Source organism: Mastomys coucha, unplaced genomic scaffold (assembly GCF_008632895.1).
Source record: "Mastomys coucha isolate ucsf_1 unplaced genomic scaffold, UCSF_Mcou_1 pScaffold17, whole genome shotgun sequence".
Lineage (NCBI taxonomy): Eukaryota > Metazoa > Chordata > Mammalia > Rodentia > Muridae > Mastomys > Mastomys coucha.
Window position 1 is genome coordinate 35,264,144 of NW_022196899.1, and position 24,251 is coordinate 35,288,394.

The 24,251-nt window shown below is 38.7% G+C and overlaps 2 protein-coding genes across 13 annotated transcripts in view; one reads left to right on the plus strand and one right to left on the minus strand.

Moving 5' to 3' along the window:
• The window catches only part of Jade1 (jade family PHD finger 1), a 61,584-nt gene extending 55,961 nt beyond the window's left edge, over window positions 1-5,623 (plus strand). For all 6 annotated transcript variants that reach the window (XM_031376702.1, XM_031376699.1, XM_031376700.1 and 3 more), the window contains exon 11: window positions 1,891-5,623. In XM_031376702.1, coding sequence (XP_031232562.1) covers window positions 1,891-2,771 — 881 coding nt within the window. In that variant the 3' untranslated portion in view covers window positions 2,772-5,623. The remainder of the gene's footprint in view (window positions 1-1,890) is intronic.
• A 10,316-nt stretch (window positions 5,624-15,939) lies between these two features.
• The window catches only part of Sclt1 (sodium channel and clathrin linker 1), a 130,540-nt gene continuing 122,228 nt past the window's right edge, over window positions 15,940-24,251 (minus strand). For 6 of the 7 annotated variants that reach the window (XM_031376705.1, XM_031376706.1, XM_031376707.1 and 3 more), the window contains 3 exons: window positions 20,528-20,606; window positions 18,315-18,410; window positions 15,940-16,228 (listed from right to left, as the gene is read on the minus strand). In XM_031376705.1, coding sequence (XP_031232565.1) covers window positions 16,166-16,228; window positions 18,315-18,410; window positions 20,528-20,606 — 238 coding nt within the window. In that variant the 3' untranslated portion in view covers window positions 15,940-16,165. Of the gene's footprint in view, window positions 16,229-18,314; window positions 18,411-20,527; window positions 20,645-24,251 lie in introns of those variants that run through there. The other variant, XM_031376708.1, reaches the window with a different exon arrangement.

Here is a 24,251-nt window from a genome sequence, read left to right on the forward strand (position 1 = left end):
AGTGATTGATCCATAAAGGGTGACTTGTTTGTGGCTGGAATGGAGTCAGTTTTTCTGGTATTCCAGGCAGCTGCTTGCATCGTGGCTGAGTAAGTGAGATTCTCTTCACAAGGTTAGGAAGTATTTTGGGTATAGAACTGTGATGTAGATTCATCCAGAAGTCTTACTACTGGTGAACATGGTGGCTTATGCCTGGTAAGCCAAGCATTTTGGGGGCTGAGATAGGAGGAGTGCCAACATTTCAGTCAGCTGGACTAGGTTGTGAGTTCTAGGTTACCCTAGGCTACAGAATAATGAGTCTTGTTGTAAGAAAACAACAAAAACAGAAATTCAGAAAAGAGAAACAAATATTTCATTTTGAGTTGAACAAATTACAGTTAGCAATTACAATTACAATCAGCAATCCCAATCAGTTGAAAAGACTTTCTTGTGGGATGCTACAGCAAATGCAGCTGAAGCCCCCAAGGGTGGCTTTTCTTTCTTTTTCATTTCTCAACTGTGATGCTTAGTCTCCTGCCTTTAAAGACACTTTTAAGGGAGATGCCCTTGATTTTACATGTGTCTTCTAGAGTTCATGGCTCAAACTTGTGATTCTGAAAACTAGTAGGGTCATTTTGTGGAATGAGAGCATCTTCAGTGGAAATGGTACTTAATGGGCTCCAAAGTCAGGTAGATAGAAATTATAGTTCAGACTACATTGAGCCTTCTTCATCTTTGTTTGCTTTGGGCATTTCAATAAAAACAAAAAATGCACTTCACATGACATAAAGATCGACTCCAGTGATTGTTTTCTGAGAAAGCAGGCATTTTCAGATGAGCAGCTTGTAAAAAGGACCTCAGCTGGGTTGCTGTTAAGCCTTGCGGGTTGTTAGGTCTTACAAGGGTTCCTGTAGGACACAATGGAACTGAACCTTGTGGTTCACATCTTAAGAGGCGACAAAGTGTGACAATTGCTATTTTGTAGTTGGTCTTGAGACTCTTACAGAACCATGGTCCTTATGAATTTACCAGCAGTTTTCAGACCAGCATTATAAAGTTTATTAATGAGTATAAAACACATTTTGGTGGGTCGTAAGTAACATACAAAATAGATGTGGAATAGACTAGGCCATGTCAGGCTGGAGAGTGGTTAAGAATATTTGGCTGCTTGAGAATTCCAGAGGATCTGGGTTTGATTCCCAACACCCATATAGTAGCTTTTCTGGCTTCCACAGGCACTGTTCCCTATGTAGAACAGACTACATGCAGGCAAAACACCTGTACACATTAAATAAAAAATGGTTAAAGAAACAGGAGGGCCAGTTTCTAATGGGATGAGAATTGATATTCATAAATTCATAAAATGTAAGCTTTTACTAGGTTAAGCTATGAAACATAAGTTAACAACTTGAATGACACGTTGAACCCCACATATTTTACACTGAATTTGAATGAAGTTTTTTTTCACATTACATGTCCAGAATTATTGTGAACACTTACCTTAATTCAGTTTGCACATTTACATATATTTGTCCTCAGTGGTCCTTTGGAGAAAGAAACTTAGAAGCTCTATTTAGTCTCAGAGAGGAAAGTGACAGATGGCGACTGGTAGATGGGATAATTGCTGCTAGGTAGAAGTAGTGGCTGCCATTGGACAGATTTCGAATGGATTCCCCAGAGTTTCATAAAAAACTGTATTTTACTGGTTTTGGATAAAAAAATCTAGTATACTGACTACAAAGATTGTAAGCAGATTTTTGAAGCAGGTCATGTCTTTAAAAACTCATTTTTTAAAAACAACGTGCTGATGACTCTTGCTTGGGTGGGAGGTTTGTGTACTGATGTTTCAGGTCTAGAACTTTCTTATTTGGATTTACTTATGAAGTTTTTTCTGTGGTTTTCTGTTCCTAGGTGTGCCTTCTTCCTGCTCCTCCTCACTGGAGAACATGCTTTTGTTCAACAGTCCTTCTGTGGGCCCCAATGCTCCCAAGATAGAGGACTTGAAGTGGCATTCTGCATTCTTCAGGAAACAAATGGGTACTTCCTTGGGTCACTCACTGAAGAAGTCCCATAAGCGAGATTCATTGCAGAACAGTTCTGGGACTGAAGGCAAGACCCAGCTAAAGCAGCCAGGTCTTTGTGGTGGGAAGGAGGGGCTGGGGGTCTCAGAAAGCTTGCTGAGCTTTGAAAAGACTTTTGCAGAAGCACGTCTCCTATCATCAGCACAACAGAGAAATGGTGTGGTGACCCCAGACCATGGGAAAAGAAGAGACAATCGTTTTCATTGTGATCTCGTTAAAGGAGACTTAAAGGACAAATCTTTTAAGCAGAGTCACAAGCCTCTCAGGTCCACAGACACATCCCAGAGGCATCTGGACAACACAAGAGCTGCCACCTCCCCTGGAGTAGGGCAGTCAGCACCTGGCACCAGGAAGGAGACTGTGCCCAAGTGCAATGGCTCCCTAGTCAAAGTGCCTACAACACCTGCCAGCCCAGTGAAAAGCTGGGGAGGATTCCGGATTCCAAAGAAAGGGGAGCGGCAGCAGCAAGGAGAAGCCCATGATGGGGCCTGCCACCAGCACTCAGACTGCTCCCATCTGGGCATAAGCCGAGTTCCAGGCAAGGAGAAATCGAAGACCAGGTTAAGATCTGACAGTGAGAACGATGGGTATGCCCCTGATGGGGAAATGAGTGACTCAGAGAGTGAGGCATCAGAGAAGAAATGTATCCATGCCAGCAGCACCATCAGCAGGAGGACAGACATCATCAGGAGAAGCATCTTGGCCTCTTGATGAAACAGCTGGTGTGGAGGCACATGGCTTGTTGCCGTGTGCTGAGGAGAGAGCTCTGATAATGGGGGCAAGCAAAAACCCATTGTTTCTGAGCTACAGACGTATTTCCTTGCAATTCAGATTGAATTTTTTTCCAGAGTCATTTATAAATCATTGTGAGAAGTTTGTGTTATTTGCAACTTGTTGAGGAAAACAGAAGAGTAGATTGTAACCATAAGACACTAAGATTAGAACCTGAACTAAACACTAAAACAAGTGAAGTAACTTTACAGAGGGCCAGGCTTGAATAGTACCATGTATTATTGCCCTCTACATTCTCCCCAAAGCACAAACTCTTGAATACTCTTACAGAATCCTAGGATTCTGTGTGGTGAACAAGTCCTATTTATAGAAGCCCTCATGTACCATTTCTAGCCCACAAAGCTTATTTTCTAGGAATGGTGAATGCTGACAGCACTTGGCTCCCAGGCTGTGTGGTGTGAGTAGCTGCGGCTCAGAAGCTTAGCAACACTGGGATCTTGCACATGTGGCATCCAGGGGAAGAGTTTACACAACAGGCATTGTTGGAAGTCTGGAGGGACAGAGCAGAGCTGCTGCACTGAGATTTAGGGCCTGTGTAGCAAGGTCCCAAAGCCCTGGGTGGACTGTGGACATAGGATAGGTGGAGGAAAAGTTGTCCAGAATGTTCTGTGAGAAAGGGCAGCTGAGGCCCAGGTGTTACTAGTCCGCTTGCCCTTCTTCTTTCCTAACTGCTGGCCTTGGGACCCAAATGGGATTTCCCTGGCTACTGCCAGTACTTGGCCATCTGGCTTCCAACAATACAATGGTTATTCAAGTTCAAGTGATGAACTTCGGGTGACTCTCACTCTACAGAGTCAACCACTAGTGCATATTTGGGAAATCCAGGCTTCCACCAGGAGTGGATTCCTTAAGCAAAAAGGAAAACAAAAAGCAAAACAGGTTATATTTTAAAATATAGAAAGGCAATAAGTTGCATCAAGGTTATACAGGAAAGAATTCAAAGTGTATCCTTGAATAGGTTTCTGGAATTGGAGTTCTAAACTCTGATTTGTAACTTGGACTTTCGAATTGCAAATGGCAATAACTAGTAAGTTATCAGCAATAATAAATTTAGCATTAAATTTGAGTATAATGTTCTGTTTTTGCACTCCTCATATAGTGCATATGTATTCAGACAAGTGGATAGTGTTAAAAGTCCTGTTATTTTCTTTGGAATTCAATGTAGTTGTGAATCAAATTTAAGAGAAGGGAAGTTTCAGTAGCAGTGAGATTTAGAATTAAGGGCATTTGGAATATGCCCAGTTTACCCTAAATTACCCTACGTTTATTAATATCAATGTTCAGATTCCTGATTCATTTATACATCTGTTTCCATGTGGCAGGGACATTCTGATATTTAATGAGCAATGCTTTGAGTTAGTAGAAGCTTTCAAGTCTTCCAGATGATTGTCAACAACAGAAAAGGCTTATTGAATTCCATCTTGCTATGCAAGTTTTATCAGATGATCAAATGACAGATCTGATGCATCTCATTGTATGTATGACATTTTCAAACTAAGTCTTAACTTCTCAAGTACATTGTAGTAGCTAATTCAGGGGAGGGGAAAGGATGACCCAGGTTTTAGATTGACTATTTTTTGAGCTATGGAGCTCCTTTGAGACTGCTGTCCAGATCAGCTTGTTGCTACCGGTATTAGAAGATTCTTAGGAGTCCAAGTTGTACTTTTGCTTGTAGCCTGATTTAAAAATGAGATGTTTTGCATATGAGCAAAAACCTTTTGCTGGGTACAGGAAAAGGCTGGACTCTGATCTAGTTATCTTTTGATTACAGCAACAGTTCTGGGTGAGAATAGAATTTATAGAGGAATAATCTGTGAAGCCATAGAAAGAAAACCTAAATTAATCTAGTGAGTATATGGCCTCTCACCATTTTAGGAGGCACCAGATTCATTTGCACTATTAGGAATGCTAGTTTTGTGCAAAAATAATGCCTTACCTGTTTCCCCCCACATTTAGGTTGAAAAGCTTTCAAATGTTCCAAGTTATGCTGAACCAAAAAGAAAACAAAACAAAATGAAAAAAAAAAAACAAAATAATAAAAAAAAATAAAAAATTCCCCCAAAAAAACTTAACAAAAAAAAAAAAAATAAAGCCCACACGTTTAATTACTGCTTTGAAATGCAAATGGTATAGAGCACGGTTTCTGACAGTGTAATGATAGCTTTGTAAGTTAGTTTCATGTCATGCTGGGAACTCTGTATGAGGCGGCCACAAGCAGCAACAGCCCACCTACCCACCTGCATTCTATTAGTATTGAGCTTTTTGTTTGTTTGTTTGTTCTTTTGAATCTTCCTTGTGCATCCTGACCAAGAAATATCTTTGATTATGATCAATGTATTATGTCAAAATGTAGGCTAGTTGAAGTTTTGTAAAGTTGCCTGGAATGTCATTTGTTAGGTTATAAACACAAAATTTAAATGAAGGGTTTTATGTGTTGTGTACAAATCTTAATTATTTTAAAATGGACAGACTTGTCATTACATTTGTAACCTTGTACAGAGGATTTTTCACTATGTGCCTAGCTTGGTGTCCATTCAACTAAAATTGAAAAAAAAAAAGGTGCATGAAGAGTTAAAATCAGAAGTTAAACAAAGTCTATGTAGAGATGACTATTTTATATTACATGGCCCAATCCTGTATTTATTTCTACCCCCTTTTTGAAAGTATTTATAAAACTAGTTGAAGACAGCTGTATTTTTTTGTTGAACTATTTAGTAGAATTTGTGCCTTTTTGTCTGTATGTGAATAAATGCTGTACATTTTGCAATACATTTTAAGTGTCTGTTGAAATCTGCTTCTGATTAAGGTTCTTTAAGCCCTGGGTTTGTTGTCTCAGTTTATATTGAGAATGAGAAATGTATGGGACATACCTACACTGTAAAAATCAGACTCTCTGGGCAGTGTCACTAGCAGTTTCTCTGGATGCTGCCCATTTGCCACTGCCTCCCTCCTCTTCCCATGCCACCTTGGGCTCTTTCCAGAACATAATTTGGATCTGAACACAGCAGTAACAAGTAGAGTTTAAAGGCTGAGACTTTACTATTCACACCACCTTAGTCAAATCACTAAGCTTCATGAACCCGTTTTCCCAACTTTTGAAGATATTTATGCCACCTTGTCGAGCATATGCTTGTAATCCTGTAACTTGGGAGGTTGAGATAGAATCACTAGGGGGTGTCTCAAAAATCTTCAAATTGACACCTGTAAAAGACATAATTGGGTGTAGCTCTGAGGGAGATCACTTGTCCAGCATGTGCAAAACCCAGGTTTCCATCTCTACTACTGCAAAAACAAACATCTTGGCGTCTTACTAGAGTTGCAGTATTTTAAAGCACTTCACAGATTGAACTGTGGTAAACCATATATATGATTTTACTATTAGGAAGACCCAGGAGTCTGCTATGAATTGAAGCTGTTGTTATTCCTGAAGGTTATATTCATGAAGTGGTTTCATTAAAAGCCTTTGAGCACAGAACACTGGACCAGTAGGTCAAATAAGAGGAACTGACCTACATCCCACAAAAGTGATTTCCAAGATCTCATAGCATTGGGACTTGGCAGAACTGGGCCTCATTCTAATTTTAAGTTTTTGAGTATTTGCAGTGGGGAACAGTCTTAGACAATCAGCAGTCAAATGCACCTTCATGTTGGGAGCAAGAAAGCCTGACATAGTGTACCCACCCACCCATGTAGATCATGATCAGAGGCAGTGGTGGTTTATCATTATGACTTGAATTTATAATTGTATAATACAAATATAGTCCTTTCTAACATGAATTATCCAATAGTTGTCATAACCCTTGTTTATTTCTCCTTGTCCTCCTTAGTGACTATTTACTTGTGTTGCTTGCTCTTATGAGGCTCCAGAGACAAATAACTGTGATTCTTCTTTAAGGTCTTCAAGTTGAATAATCACCATAGCTCCCTAGGGAAATTAAGTCCCCAGGAGCCAAAGGAAGGGCCTGGTGTTGGCAATTCTGTAATCTGTGATGGGAAATGTGGCACCAGGGATTTGAGTTCATGTTTCCACCCAAATCAAGGAGAAAATGCTTCTGCCTTTATAACATTAGCCATCTGCAACAAACTGCCACTAATTACAACACTGAAATCTTTCCTTCAGTTTCTCTTTAAGGCTTAGCACTGCATTAGATATTGCAGCCTTGTCTATGCCAGAGTTTTGAGAGCCCACTCTGAAAAAGATGAAGTCAATCTAACCTGGCCTCCTGTCCACTCCTTGGTCTCTGCTGCTCTCCATGCAGTCCAGTTCTTTTCTGAGTGGACTGCTTTCTCAAGGGAGAATAATCCTCAGGTTATACAAGGGCTTGAGGTTTGGATATTCGGTTTTTCTCTTTAGGCAGGGATGCCCAGGGTGTCCTTTGTGAGTGCTTTCTTTGATGGCTCACTGTTGCTGTTCTACTGTAGCACCCCAACAATTCCCATTTCTTGTGGTTCCATCATCACTATATGGTTCTTCATTTCTTGCTAGATTGTTGCAACAGCCTAGTCGTGTTTCCTTGACTCAAGCTGTGCTGAAATGAACTCCTGCTTCCTCTAATTAGCTGTAACCTTGCCAATGCTATCTCCACAGTGACGACTTTCAAGTGGCAGATTCTGTCATTCTGTACAGTCTTCAGAGGAGCCTCCAGACTTGGTAATTAGACTGTGCTCACCAAGGGGCAAGCACTGGTCTATATTAAGTACACAGACCTGTCTTCAGGCAGGCACTGTTCTCTTTTTGCCAATGAGGAAACTGAGGCTCTCCATCTGTGGTGATCTGGAAACTATTCCCAGCTAGACTGAGAGTCTTGAGTCTCCGGCCTCTGCTGATCTCAATACGAAGGTAGTTCACAAAAAGCAGTTCAAAGGCTCTTGAGGACGTACAGGTCTCTACACGTGAACTTCATTTCATTAAATCATACATAGTAAAATCAATTGTGTTGGCTTAGCATATCGTGTTAAGAGAGTGAGAGCATAAAATGACAGAAGTCCAGTCTGTTATGGATTATGTTTTGCTTTTTGTTAGGAAGAATGGAATTACTGTAGCTATATACTTTCATGTCACATATATACCTACAGTAAGACAAATAAATGCACATAAGATTAGGGAAAATACTGCTGTTAAGAATGTAAAGGATCCTGTAGAGTCAAAGATGTTTGGAAGACAAAATTGTTTAAAATTAGTTTCTTGACAACAATGCCTGATATTAAGACTAATGTTTTAACACTTTAAATAGAAGTAATGCAAAAATCTCCCAACCTTTTTTTTTTTTGTGATATTAAGCATAACAAAGCTAGTGATATTTGTAAATGGATGAGTAGTGGTGCGGTGGAGAGTGCCTGTAATCCCAGCACTAAGGAACTCAGAGAGAAAGAAACAAAGTAATGCCAAGTCAAGTACCAAAGCAAAGCAAAATGAATGGCACTGCCGTTTATAAAAGGCTGCCAGCCAGCCTCCTGGCCTAGCTTGTATATGGCTGAGCTTTCAGAGTGTAGCTGCCAACTGTGGGACGGTTGGTTGTTTTACCTACTTGTTTGGCTGGTGGTTCTAACCAGGATTATTTCTAATGTAAACAATCACGTTCTGAGGCACATCTTTTCCTCTGTTGTTTCCCCATATAGTAGTCTCAAAGGCAGGCTCTTCCCCACCACCTGTGGCTCTGCACTGCCTTCAGCTTTTGAATTGTTACGTACTTTTTGCTTAGATTTTCCACTACTTGACTGATATTTAGGATTTGGACACTTTAGTTTTTTAGGTTTGGAAATATGAACAAATATGACTTTATATCTACTAGATAGAAAGTCACCCAAGGAGGTTCTTAAAGCACTAATGAGGGGCTTTTGAATTAGCGCTTGAGTCAGAAGGGCAGGATATGCTATCAAGACTCTTAGAGGTGCTGATGAATGACACGCACATACAGATGAAGCTCCAGGAGAGCAGTCACTCTGTAAGGTAGATGAGGTAGATGGCAAATGGAAAATAGGAGAGTTGAGTGTGCACTCAGGAGGGCTCAGATCTCATTGAGGAATGCTCTCCTCCATTTAGCAGTATAAAGGACTTGGACTTCAGCTTTGTGACACAGCTTTCAGTGCCTCAAGAAATCCACACTGCGCTTCGAATGACAGAAATGGGAGGGAAGGCAAAGTCTGTCTTTCCCTGAACTTTATTTGAGCAGTGGCAAGAAGCCATTTAGAAAAAGCCCTACAGAATGTGCAGCAAGGTGGACATAGGCAAAGGTCTCTCTGGAAGCCCAGAGAAGTGTCACTGGGCTTCTGCTTGTAGAACATGGTCAGCATGGAATGGGACTGGCACCTGTATTTAGGTGAGAGATGATATACAGACCTGGAACCTGTTTGTTCTTCACTTAGTATCTAATTTTAGTGGACATTTTATATCAACTTGACACAAGTTACAGTCATCTGAGAGGAGGGAACCTTAGTTGACAATAATGTCTTCATAAGAGTGTACTGTGGGCAGGCAAGCCTGTAGGATATTTTCATAATTAGTGATTGGTGTGGAAGAGCCAAACCCTCTGTGGGTGGTGCCATTCCTGGGGTCTTGGGTGCTATAAAGAAAGCAGAGTGAGCCAGGAGGAGCAAGCCAATAAACAGTTTTCTTGTATGCCCTGGCTGCTTAAGATATAGATGCTGCATGGAAATATGCGTGGAATGAACTATCTTCTCCCACTAATAATCAATTAAGGCACGGGATTAGCATTATCCTGTCTTACTTTCGTTTGTCCTTTGTTTTTGGTAAGCTCTCCAGAGCATACCCGAAGACACAGAGTTGGAGGCCTTCTGCCTCAGCCTCAGCGCACATTATTTTAAATGACCCCTCCCTGTTTCTCTCTCCCTTCCCCTCTGGAGCTGCTTATCTTCCTCCTTCATGGATTCTTTTCCTTTGTCTAGTACTCCTCTGCAGTTCTAGTACTCTAGTCATGTGCTTCTCAATTTCATGCCATGCTACCCTGGGCAGACAGGCATTTTAGTAGACTGTATATCCCTGTTCCTTTACCCCTCTCCAATTACTGGAATCCAGTGACTGTTTTAACTGGCTCTGCTGTATTTCCATCTATTGGTTGTGACAGCTCTGGAATTAGTGTTCTGCTCTTGGAAAACAGCTGGTAAGCCTAGTATGCTGAGCATAGATGTTAGTAGTTACTAACTCACGCTCCCAAGCTTACGTAGAGAAACGCTAGTATCAACAGTGCCCCAACCATTTGAGCATTGAAAATACTCCAGATGAAAGAAACAAAAATCCAACCAATGACCCAGATATGCCAAATGCCAAGGCAGAGCATAAGAAACATGAAAAACGAGGGCAGCACGATTCCTCTGAAAATTACTAATTCCACAGTAATGGATTTGAATGAGAGTGAGTTAGATGAAGTCTCAGAGAATTCAAGACAGTCATCTTTAAAAGTGTTCAACAAGTGGGGCAGTGGTGGCGCACACCTTTAATCCCAGCACTTGGGAGGCAGAGGCAGGTGGATTTCTGAGTTCGAGGCCAGCCTGGTCTACTGGGTGAGCTCCAGGATAGCCAGGGGTACACAAAATCTAAGAGGACACAAAATAAGCTTCTGAATAAATCCAAAGAAACGAAAGCAGTTGAACAAAATAAGTCCAATACATGATACAGACAAATAATTTAGTAAAGAGATACAAATATTGAAGAGATATCAAAATTAAATTTCAGAAACAAAAACCTCAAGATATTAAATAAAAACTGAATGGAATGTTTCACTAACAGTCAAGTGGAAGACAGACACTGTGAGGACTTTAAGAGAAGATATTAATACATTCAGAGAATGAAAATCAAAGCAGTAAAGAATATGAACAGGGCACTAGATATTATTAAAAGATCACGGGCATAGGCAAGTGTGGGAGTTTAAAGAAGAAACGTCTCCCACAGGCTCACTCTGTGCCTTGTAGGCAGCACTGTCTGGGAAGTTAGGAACCTTTGAAAGGCTGTCAGTGGGGACAGGCTTTGGGGGTTCAGAGCCTTGTTTCACTTCCTACTTGCATTCTGTATTTGCACTTTCTGCTTCCTGTGGGTAGATAGAGATGTGATCAGCCAGGTACCACACCAGGCCCTGCTGCCCCCATCATTTTGAACCCTAGCTCTCTGGCACTATACACCAAAGAAATCGTCCTCAAGTTGCTCCTTGAAAAAATCATGGTATTTTTACCACAGCAGAAAAGCAAACTAACAGTAAGCCATACCAGGGAAGGGGTGTGTGTGCTCTGAAGAACCAAACCAACTGTGCTCCACCCTTTCTTAAGGAATGTGATGGAGTATGTACTAGAGATCTATATTTTTGATGAAGAATTTAGACCTGTGGCCTAAAAAGAGAGGGATGTTACCTAGTCTAGTCGTGCACCTAGATGCTGCTGTAGTTCTATCCCAGGCACTGAGAACATTTGTAAAGATCAATGCCAGCAGCACTGATACCACACACTGAAAGACACCATGCTGCTGAGCACAAGGAATTCTGTGTCATTTGCCTGTGATATGACTTTGGCAAATATTTATTAACCTTTGCCATACTTCCCATTATTGGGAAGGAAATCATTTCCACCAAGCAGCAGTGTTGGATTATATATGAAAATAAATGCAAATACCTTTTACTTCATAGATTAGCAATTAATAAATATGTCATATACATATGCATATATATATCTATATGTACATATGTATGTATGTATCAGCACAGTTATCATATATCTGGGATAATTTCCCCATGAATTATTTTAGGTACAAATAAAACTGTTACTTTTTATCCTAATAAGTATATTAGTTTTACCCTAATAAATTTTACCCTTATAAATATATTAGTTTATATAAGGTGAGTCACTAGTGTTATTTCTATTTTCACAGATCCAAGTGCTAAGAGTTTTCCTTACACATCATATTGTGTTCTTCTGGTACTTTTTCCCTTCAAGAAAGGACTGGGCTAACTTCAAGTGAAAATACTGAATGAAAATGTTGAAGATGCTTTATTAAAGGAATTAAATGGTTCAAATACACACTAAAAGAACGAATCATGACTCCTAGGGTGCTACACAGAATTCCTAATAAGACTGGCCATTTTCTTCTTAGGATTATTAGATTAGATATGGGAAACATAACTAGTGTGGTACAAGTGAACATTTATTTGCAAGGCAAAAGCTTGGGTGGGTCTTTCGTGCTGTTCTTAGGGTAAGGTACAAGTAACACCAGGGACCTGACTGGAAACATACTGAGCAACCATACTGAAGGATTCTGACTTGTTAGCAAGTAAGACAACAGTGGCTAGCTGAGGTAACAGGTCACGGAGCACACCAGTACCTGAAGGAACATGCAGTGTCTAGGGATTTTTGCTCTTGGTGTACTAGAGATTGAAACCAGGCTCTTGTGCACATAGGGGTGTGCATTACCACCAAGCTGTACCCCCATCCCACTGCCATGGTTTATGGTAAATTCTTGGGCTAAAAGGTGACAGATGAAATGCCCTACAGTGGGGAGAGGGAACTTGTAGAGCCCACTTCCAGCAGAAAGTCGGCATCAAGAGAGGGATGGGGTTGCCATCCCATGGACAAAAACTCTGACCCTTGATTACTCCTGTCTGAAAGAACTGGAGAAGAGCCTGAGGAAAAGGAAGTCCAGCAACAGGCCCAAAGTGGGATCCAGCTCAAGGGGAGGCCCCAAAGCCTGAATTACTGAGGCTATGGAGTGCTTACAAAAAGGGATCTATCATGACTGCCCTCCGAAAGACGCAACAAGCAGCTGAAAGAGATATTTACACCCAACAAATGGACAGAAGCTGCTGACACCTGTTGTTGAATTAGGGAAAAGCTGAAAGAAGCTGAGGAGGAGGGCGATCCTGTAGGAGGACCAGCAGTCTCAATTAATCTGGACCCCGGAGATCTCTCAGACACTGAACCACCAACCAGACAGCATATACCAGCTGGTATGAGGCCTCCAACACATATGCTGGGTCTGGGTTCAGTCAGAGAAGATACACTTAACCCTCAAAAGACTGGAGGCCCCAGGGCGTGGGGAGGCCTGGTGGGGGTGGGGGTGGGGGTGGAGGAGGAGGTATGGGATGTGGAACAGTCTGAGGGTGTACTAGAAGGGGGATAAAATCTGGAGTGTAAAAAAAAAGATTAAAAAAAGATTAAAAGATTAAATAGGTGATGTCTTTCTTTTCATGTGTATGTACATAGTTATTTTTCTTCATATAAGTGGCAATATTAATATTACCACAAATGCTAAACATTCTTATGACTTAATGATTGGTGGAAGAGACAATCATCATCTCTGTAAAACCATATGTATAGGTACATGGTTAGGGGAATTAAACAGTTAATTTTATACTTAGTTTTATGTGTGGATGTTTTGCCTGCATGTATGCCTATGTACCGACCACATGTGTGCACCACATGGAAATCAGAAGAGGGTTTCAGATCCTCTGGAAATAGAGTTAAAGTTGGTTGGTAGCTGCCATGTGGGTGCTGGCATCCAAACCCCAGGTTTTCTGAAAAAGCAGCCAGTGCTCTTAATTGTGAAACCATTTCTTTAGCCCCTAAACAAAATTATTTTGATAAATTATTTGGAAAAAAGCGTTTTAGAAATTCATGATGTAGCCAGGTTGGTTTTGAATCCTTCTGCTTCATATTCTCAGTATTGGAATTACAGATGTGAACAATAGTGCCTAGCTAAATTTGCTGCTTTGCTCATTTTGTTTGATTTTTTTATATTTTTGAGGATTTTTTGTATGTGAGTTCTGTGTTTATATTATTTAAATTTATTATTATTATTATTATTATTTTAAAGTTGTATAGATTTACTTATTTTTATTTGTATGAGTACACTATAGCTGTCTTCAGACACACACCAGAAGGCTGCATCAGATCCTATTACAGATGTGACGCCATGTGAGCTACCATGTGAGCCACCATGTGGTTGCTGGGAATTGATTAAAAGGATTTTTATTTTAAATTATACACACACACACACACACACACACACACACACACACACACGTGTGTGTCCTTGTATTGTTATGTGTGTGAAAGCAAGGGCCCATGGAAGCTAGAAAAGGGAGTTGGATCGCCTGGAGTTGGGAGTGTAGGTAGTTGTGAGCTGTCCTATGTGGGTTCTGGGAACTGACCTGGAGTCCTTGGAAGAGCACCAGGTGCTCATAACTGCTGAGCCCTGAATTTTTTTTTTTTTAAATGCTCAAATGTTCTATGACCCAAACCAGATTTATGTAATATTTAAATAATTTTTATGATGATTTGTTTGAGAGTTTCTCTAAAAAGACAGTGCAGCTAGGAAATTGTATCTGCTGAATAAATGAAAGGCTGAGCTGCTGTTAAATTTCTCCTGTATGTGGGGTACTTAAGAGTTCTCACACAGAAAAGAATTAGGAGACTACCGACTGCCCCAGTTTGCATATTTGTACAGAAAGGGAAGAAGTGGTAATCACATCTCCTTTCTTTCTCAGGGAGACATAATAAAAGATGCATGAATAAATAAAATGAACTAGCTATGTTGGCTTCAATTTTAGATTTAGGCAATTTCTTTTTTCTTTCCTATTCATTTTCTCTATTACTTAAAACACAGTTCACAGAAATGATACTGTACTTGTAAATGAAGTTAAGATTGAGCAATGCATAAACGTTAAAGCCCACTAGCATCTTCACATTAAAAATGAACAAATTCAGAGGCCAGAATGACACACTTGGTAAGTCCCCTTCCCCTGGAGGATCCTTACTAGGAGTATTTGGAAGAGATAGCTGGAGAGGTTATCTGAGATGCAAAGGAGTCCTCATCTCATACAAGACATGAGGCCATTCTGTGTGATCCTGTTCTTAAAAACTTACTTTATGGACAGTTATTCCTGACCCTCAACATGCCAGGAACTTATTAGCAGGGTGCTAATGACATGGTGGTGAATGAGAGGAAATGCTACTTGTATCAAGGACCTGCCAAAAGTTAAAAACAAACAAACAAACAACTATTGACAAGTGCAATGAGAGACAAAAAGCACACCAGTAAAAAACCTAATATTAACAAGAGTTCACCTTGCCTCAAGTTCGAGAACCCTTCCCAGACGAAGTAATATTTGAAATCTGAAGGTCTCATAGAAATGCAAAAGTATGTGCATACTTTGTTGATGGGAGAAAGGATGCTGTACCCATAAAATTAAAGAGGGCCACTAAGTTTAGAGCACAAGAAGAAAGGCAAAGAGTGGTGTGGGAAGAGCTGAAGCTGCTAGCAAGTTCATGGAAGGCTCTAAGGCAAACACCTATATTTTTATGACTTCAATTCCCAGCTCCTTGACAAAGATTCCTGCCAGTATGTCAGTTTGTTAGCACCATTCTTAAACTTTGGGGGTAAACAAATGTGACAGTCTATAGTTCAGAGTGATACACTCTGAATTCCTATATTCCACAGATGGTGAAAAACATTTAGATAAAAGTTAATCAGCAAAGTGTCTCAAACACAAATTCAGTCTGGGCAAATATAAAGCCAAGCTGGTAACCAAATCCTTACAAAACACAGAGGTATTTTTCTATTGCCTCCAACTCATTTGGAAAACTGTTAAACCTAGCTGGTTACTCAGATGCCTGCTATACTAGTGCACGGAAAGGTCAAAACAGAAAACGTAAGTGTATCAATCTGTGAAGCATTGCAGGACTACAATTCAAAGCTATACAGCCTTAGAATTTAAGATCTCTATCTGATTAGTAAACTTTGAAGAAAAAGAAAAGAATAAACTCCTCCCCTTAAATGCTTCAATGCTGTCAATGTCTACAAATTCTTAAAACTATTTAGTTAAAAATGAATCATTATTATTATGCACTCAAATACATGACAACATAATTTTACAAAAACATAATTTATTACATTTATGATTTCATAGTAAAATAGAATCTTAAGAATTATAAAAATGAATTAAGGGTAAAAATGACATTAAATCTCCAAATCTTAGAACCTGAAATATCAAATTCTAGGGATTTTATTAAACTTCTTGAAAATATTATGTTCTTCCAAGGAGGGGAAAAAAGGGAATTAAAAATAGACATTGATGAAGGCAGTGAGTTCATCTCAGCTGGCTTTATTCTCCACTGAATCTCAAATATAGGATTAGTTTTCTACTTACAGGAAGCTGTCACTGTTCTGTTTTCCAATAACCCTCAATAGAATGGAAAATGCTTATGCAAAACCACACAAGCCTTCCCCATTCTCGGCAGGCTTCTCCATGTCAATACGTTTGGTACAACAGTTTTCCCAACTCTACAGTTCTGTCAGTGAACTATGAATATGTTTAAATATTTTCCAGATTCATCATGGAAGCTGCTTTTCTTCTCTGCACTGTAATCACACTGAGCTGCAAACAAAATAAACAATGAATAAGTAGTTTCTCTGTGGAGAGTCCTAGACTAAGACAAAGCACAGTATGATGTATCATAAGCAACAGTTAGCAAGTAGTCTGAGGGGAGGGGCTTTGAAAGGTCTGTCTGTGTGATCATTCTAGTTTACTCTTGAAATGTCTGCATCACATTAGGAAAATGCATGCCAAATGTCACAGTCTATAGCTCAGAGTGATACACTCTGAATTCCTATATTCCACAGATGGTGAAAAACATTTAGATAAAAGTTAATTAGCAAAGTGTCTCAAACACAAATTCAGTCTGGGCAAATATAAAGCAGAGCTGGTAACCAGATCCTTACAAATTTTAAGGAAGATAAGTTTAATGGGAAAGTAATTTTTGAATATTAACTGAGGTTAATTATATGTACATATGATAAAAAGATTGAACAATACAAAACAACACACAGCAAAAGGCAGGTTTCCTTCCGAAAACTATTCTTCACTCTAGTTCTCTCTTCAGGTTCAACTCTGTTTGTTTGTTTGTTTGTCTATTTATTGAGACAGAATCTCACTATGTAGTCCAGATTAGCCTTGAATCTTGTGATCCTCCAGCATAAGCCCCGAGTCCCAAAACTATAGGAAAGAGCTACCTGCAGCTGTAAGGTATTTGTGTGTGTGTGTGTGTGTGTATCTATATCTATCTATCTATCTATCTATCTATCTATCTATCTATCTATCTATCTATCTATCTATCTATACTTAAGTGAACGCATGCACCCAATCAGATGAGCATACCTCTAAGCAGCTGAAAAGTTTGAGTCTACTTTCCTTTACACTTACATTATTTGTTTCAGAAATAACTGCATATGAGATTCACCCTATTTCTCTTAATATTTGCAACATTTTTCCTATCTGCACACAGTTTTGTTCATCTTTTAGTGCTAAGTATTTGTATGGATTTTTAATCTTTTGAAATTAGAAGGAAAGTCAGACGTGGTGTCTTTAATCCCAACAATTAGGATGGAGAGGCAGGCTAGGCAAAACTCTGTGAATTCAGGTCAGCCTAGAAGGCATAGGATGTTCCAGGGGAGCTCGGACTACATAGAGACCCTGTCTCAAAACAAAGACAGAATCCAACAACAACAACAACAACAACTTGCTACTCAGTGGCAACATCCATGTCATCAATGGGTAAGAATAATGTTCTTTGATGGTAACAGTACATTTATACCCAATGTTAATAAACAGCATTTTTGACTTAATTTACTTTGTTGTCATCATTCCTTCCATCTATCCATTCAATTCATTCATCCATTTATCCATCCATACATCCACTCATCCAAATTGCCTAAATGATCACTGAACTAGTCTTTTCTTTTCTAAAAGGAGGAGCTATTGTTCCTAATTTAAAAATATATATATACACATATATAAAATTGTACATATATATGTATATATACATATATATATACACACACACATATATGTAAAATAATGAGAAATGACTCTAGAATTTCACTGATACATTACACTTTTCAAATTACTTCCCAATGGCTAAGTTTTTTATTTTATTATATTTTGAATTTATTTGGTTATATACAAATGTACATTCAATAAAGGTAACTTGTACCTGAATATTTTGTTTCTAAAATAAAAATAGTTTGAAACATCAGAAAGATAGTCTGAAATACAGACATGAGTATCTACTTGGTTTTGGACAGAACATTGTGTCCCATGCAGTGTTAGGTGGCAGGAAGTTCTGTGAAGACAGTGATGTTGTGTACCTGCCCTGCCAAACCTTCCTGCTAGTCACACAGCTATCAGACACTTCAAATCTGGCTAGTATGCCATCAAGTTTTTACTTCATTCAATTTCAGTTAAAAAGTTATCTCTGGCTACCAGAGATACATGGTAGATTTAGATGTAGGTATAACTAGAAGATACTGTTTATTTTTTCAGCTTTATTTTTTTAACTGCATGTATGAAAGAGATTAATTTTATGCAGGTCAACTGACTGAAAATCAATACCAGTTCTCTGAGAACTTTATCTCTCATCTGTGAGGGTTGTTTATCAGCTCTGGGTAATAAGCATGTCCCCTACCTGCTGGGATGCTGAAGCAGCTCTCTCTTCTGCCTGACTTAGACGCCTTTGAAGTCTGTTGGCTTTTTCTTGATGTTCCAGAATTAACTTTTCATTCTTTTAAAGGGAAATATAAAACAAATTCAAATCCAAATATGATATAGATATGTTTTATGGACTAGCCAATGAAAAATCTGGACATCATTTACTACTTGTAAAATGAAGATAACATTATCCCCACATTTATATTTCCCAATTATATTTTGGATATATTTGGATATAATTTCCAATCATAGGCATACTATCACAATGTTGATTTACTCCTCCCTAAGTCAGTGGTTCTCAACCTGTGAGTCACAACCCTGTGGGAGGGTGTCAATGACCCTTTCACAGGGACTGTATATTAGATATCCTGCATATCAGATATTTACACTATGACCACAGAAACAAAATTACAGTTATGAAGTAACAACAAAAATATTTTTATAGTTGGGGTCACCCCAATATGAGAAACTATATTAAAGGTCTGTAATATTAGGAAGGCTGAGAACCACTGTCCTAAGTTATTTCCTCCCCCAATATCATCAAAGACTCAATATGACAAACCTAAAAGCAAACTGAATTACAAATGCAAACAAGACTGAGTTTCTGGTTTGTTGACCTTGTGTTGCTTCAGGTCCTAGACGGAAAGCACTGGGCCTTACAAGCACAGCTTCCATAAAGGGTTGGAGTGACCTCTGTTTCTGTGCTCCCCAGACATCTGCATCCTGCAGAAGCTTTTAGGTCAACAGGGTTATTAAACATTGCCATCCCCCAAAGATGCTGCAGTTCTAATCCCCTGTGTTTGTGAAGCCAACACTGTAAACGCATTCTTGCCTCTGGAACCATGAAGACTCAGTCTTACACTATTTACTAGCCTCGTTTGTACCACCATGATACAGTAGGGACTATGATATGACACTAAGCCATCATTACATACTGTTACCTCAGCAACTTAAAAACAACTTATCAACTGGAAATGTGTTCTTTTTTCACACCTGCTTGGCACAGTGCATCTGAAAAATTTACTTTTGTATGAATAAAATTATTATATAGGTTTTCTGGCATTTAACTGATTTCAGAGAATATAAGGCCAAACAGGAATGACTGAAAACCCCTTTTTTTTCTATGAAGCACAAGATAGTTCTTTATGCCCTACCTAGAAGGGATTATAGTGAACACCATGCCTAGTAATATAATACTGAAATAATAGTACTGGGTTATTTAATTAATAGTGTCCAAAAGCAAAATGAAACCTATGAAGAGACCTATATCAGCTATGTTAACTGACCAAGTTGTTCAAGTACGAAATTTAAGTTTTAAATTTTAAGAGGCATGTCATATGCTAGAGAAAACTTGGGGAGAGATTCTGCTATATACAATAATCATTTTAATATCTATAAACAGACAAAATAAGATATTTATTTATCATAATGGTTAAAACAAAGGGCAGACTTTTGTTAAATCTGATCTTTTGGTTTTATTTTGAGCAAATATTCTTAACTCCACTGTACTAAAAATTATGTGGAATATTTTAATATAAAATCTTTAGCTCTTTTCTAAGTGTCTCATATCAACAATGTTCAAGAGTGGTGATCTTACTATGTCTCTTGTGGATGACAGAAAGGATAGGATTCTATTCCACACATCTGAACCTAATTCACATAAATGAGGATCTAGAGCTCTAGGAGCCGTTAGCCTACAAACTGTTTGCTTTTATAAAGCCATAGGGGAAAAAAAGAGTAACTCTCTCTATGCATATGATTCTAAGGTAGATCATCTTAATACTATTTTTCTATACTCCTATTAGATAAAAGTATTTTTGATGTGCCTTTTGTGATAGAGTAAAAAAAAAATTAAGAGGAATTAGGTAAATAAAACAATCTTAGAGATTCTCGTGAAAAAAGAGGGACCTAAAACATAGTCTCTAAAACAGTCACAAATTATACTGTTAACACCAAAGTATGAATTCTACTTTTTACCATACATAAAAGATGAGTGCCTGGTTTTCAAAACTTTTATTCACACTATATTAAGTATGGACATTTTGGCTATAGATGATACCATGTGGTTATTTCCAAGTAAAAGACTTAATTTAGGTTTTGTGCAGTTAGAATGCTACAGTGTGTGCATCTGGGGACAGGGTGGGATGGGGAAAGGGGCTAACAATAGGGGACAGGGAGTCATTCTCTTACCTCAGCTACCTTTTCATTTGCCATTTCCAGCTGAGAAAGCAGTTCCTGGGTGTGAAGCTTCTGTCGGCTCAGTTCACTCCTATTAACCAAGAAGGGTCAGGGGGAATATGACGAGAACTGATCAAAACAAAATTGAAAAAGGCAGTTTGGAAATGTATGCAAATATATGGTATATACTTAAAAATAGAATAAAATAATGTAAAACTGAATCTTTATTAGAGGGACATATTTATATTTTGGGGTCGAGTGACATTCTGTTTCAAAAAACAAAACAAACAAACCAAGGTTTATGTACAGTGTTTCATGGTGGAGTTCAAATCTTGCAAATATTAACTATTCCAATGCCATTTTGACACAGTAGACTGTATTTGTGTCTGTGTGAGGTACTTTTTTCCATCACTATCTCTCATGCTTCCTAAGCTGAAGGTATCTAATGCACAGAGTTGCTGTTGCCTTCTCATCCTGCTCCTCCTCCTCCTCTGAGGCTGGCCTGAAACTCAATTATAGAGATCACGGTGGCCTCAAACTTGCAGAGATCTGCTTGCCTCCATCTCCTGAGTGCTGAGATTAAAGATGAGTGTCACTCTGTCTGGCATCATCTTTTTAATTTAAACATATAAGCATGTATCTGGGCCAAGCTAATCTCAAAAGTCTTAGGCTGAGGTAGATGTAGTCATATAAGAGTGCAGGTGTGTCTCTGTGATCTCCACAGCTAGCAGAGTGATGATCCACGGCAAGTAAGAAGGCAATTTAGTTCAACATGACTAAGTAGCTGCTGTTGGTTCAAACTTCAGAGTCTGACCCTGAGTGGTTTCTTTTAAGCACAGTACAATTTGGTAAATTTTTTTCTGGTGATTATTCAATTCTATGTGTACAATAAAGCATATATAGATCTCTTGAAGAACAAAGCAAGCTAAATAAAGATTGGGCACGATTTCATTGAAACTCTTTGTAAAGTCCATGTGACACCTTCCATAAAGATAAGTTCTACAGATTTACTGGGAAAAACAAGCTCATGGTAAGAGTCTGGGGTCCCCATGTGGTGACACGGATGGTACAAAGGTCACCAGGGCAGAATGCAGGGACGCTTCAAGGCTTCTGGGCAGAAAACAAGTATTGTCTTTTTTTCCCTTGAAAAAAAAAACAACCCTGTGTGCTAAGATTCTAGGTTCTCTGCTTATCGATTAGCATAAGGACCTATATGCCTACAAAGAAGCGAGTCAGAACAAATTTCAAATAAAATCTGTAGTACTGAAATTGCTAATTCAGTATTGGCTTTTGTCCTTTGATTTTATATTTCTAAAATTAATTAATAAATTAACACTCTTAAAGTAGCTCCAGCTTTCTGAGCCACATAAACCACGTGAGTCAGTAAGTCCTAGGTCTACTGTATTTGAGGGAATGGCTATGTGTTATAAATACATAAGCCAGGATAGGTTCATGCCACCAACCATCAGTTCCACTAGCACTTACTGAGCACTCATGACAGGCTGATGTGGGTCAAGCAGAGGCAGGCAGAGAGTGCTGCCCACGCCAGAGACACCTGCACACGTGAAAGGCCACTGCTCACACACCTTCAATGGATGCATTAGCTCAGCTTCACAATGAGTTGTTTAGACTGCTATCACCGACTGTATCATAGACAAACTCAAATGTTTAATCTTTACTTTGGTGGTAACAAAGTAGAGAAAGCTGTACTTAAAGCACCTCATGCATCTCAAAACCACCGTTACAGTTATCTGAATGCGCAGTAATAATTTTCCATAAAACGTAGGATAACAAAGATACAAGTGCTTAAGTAAAATATTTATTTCATTCTAAATTAAAAAGTATTTGTCTCTGCATATCCACTGGATTGCAACCAACACAGATGGTCACTGTCATATGATTATAACCTAGTATTCAGCAAAAGATAATGGTGCTAGTGGTTATAATACTAGCAAACACAAAGTGCTTCCCAAATAACAGGCAGTTCAGGTACATTCAGAAATGAACTTATTTAGTTGTCAAAACTACCTGGGGAGGTCTAATTTTATATATGAGAAAACTGAAAATAAAGTTTAAAAGTCAAGTAGGATCACAAAACTCATTGTCAGGATTCAAAAACTTAAATCTGTTAAAAATCAGTGGCTTTCTTTTGGTTCTGGAAAATGACTCTAGACCTCAAGAATGCTAAATATAGGATTTATCACTGGGGTGTATCTCTATCTACTAAGTCCTCTGAAGTTGGTGCTGGCAATCCATGCCCTACACTACAACAAGGCAGGCAACTGTTAAATTTGTGTTAGATATGAGAGCGGGGAGGTGAGATAGAGACAGAGACAGAGGAAGGGAGGGAGACAGAGGAGGAAGAGGAGGGAAAGAAGGGAAGAGGAATGGATGCCTGAGTGTGAGTGAGTAGAAGCAGGTGTATCAGGACTTCTATATACAATTTTGGACACCTAACAAGTTAACACTTATTTCTGACTTCTGCCTTAAAAGTCTTATTTTAAAGGCATGGAACTAAGTATGTGTATTGCTGAACTTTTTACATTGTATAGCTCATCTTGAGAAGTCAAAATTTTAATTAATATCTCTACCCTAATTATCTAGGCTAAGTATCTTAAAGCCAACTCCTACTTCTTACTTTGGCTTAAATGGAACATCTCTTTTCCCGCTAAATTAAGTCTTCCTTTGGAATGTCCCCTGCAGCTGTTCTCTCCCACTGTGCTCCAATCACAATTGAGATCTTAAAACTAAACTCTAAGATTTATTCTACTGACCAACTTCAATGGAAGAGATATACTCAATACTCAGAACAGTGCACACACAAGATGTACCATTGTTTCCCCCTTAGCACACATACCTAGCATATTTCTTGGTGGACATCACGTTAAATATTTTTCTTGCTTGAGTAATAGCTGTTAGCATCTCTATGCCTTTGAACTAAATATAAATAGTCCACATTCTTGATAATAGCCCTCAGAATTCCCTGAATTGTGATCTTGTATAATTTATCTTTCCAATTTTATCTCTAACAATAGCCTGGGTTTTGAGCGTCTCACAAACAAAACACATTTGTATAACCTTTAGATTAATGGCTATGTTATTTTTTGTTTCTTTTTTTTCTATTTTTTTCCTATTAAAGTCCTACACATTCTTTAAACTCTAACCTTCTCCCCTTTTTATGTCTTTTAATGACTTTCTCTCTACTTCACATCTTTAGGACATACATCTGTAAAAGAATTTACTAATGTTCATTTTACACACACACACACACACACACACACACACACATCAATTCTCCAAGTAGAATGGAAACTTGAAAAAAGAGAATTATTATTTTTCAAAATATTTAGCATCATGTTTACACAGGGGATCATGTAAACTTGTTAATTAAAACTTAAGCTTGTTAATTGTCTTTTAAAAATTTATTTTCATTTATTCTGTGTATTTGTATTTGTATGTGTGGTGTGTGCTGGAGCAGGCTAGAAAAGAGCAATGTGTTTCATGGAAATGGCGGTAGAGGCAGTTAAGAGCTACCCAATGTGGGTCCTCTGGAAGGTTTCTAACTGTTAAGATGCCTCTCCAGCCCCGTGGCTAAGGTTTTATAGAAAACTTTGCAGTCACAGATGCTATTGTTCAACAAACACTTAATGAGGAACCTAACAGGAAAGGAGTCTGGAAAAAGGTTTAATTTAGAGATATTTATATTCATCTTTATATAAAAGATTTGGAAGTATTG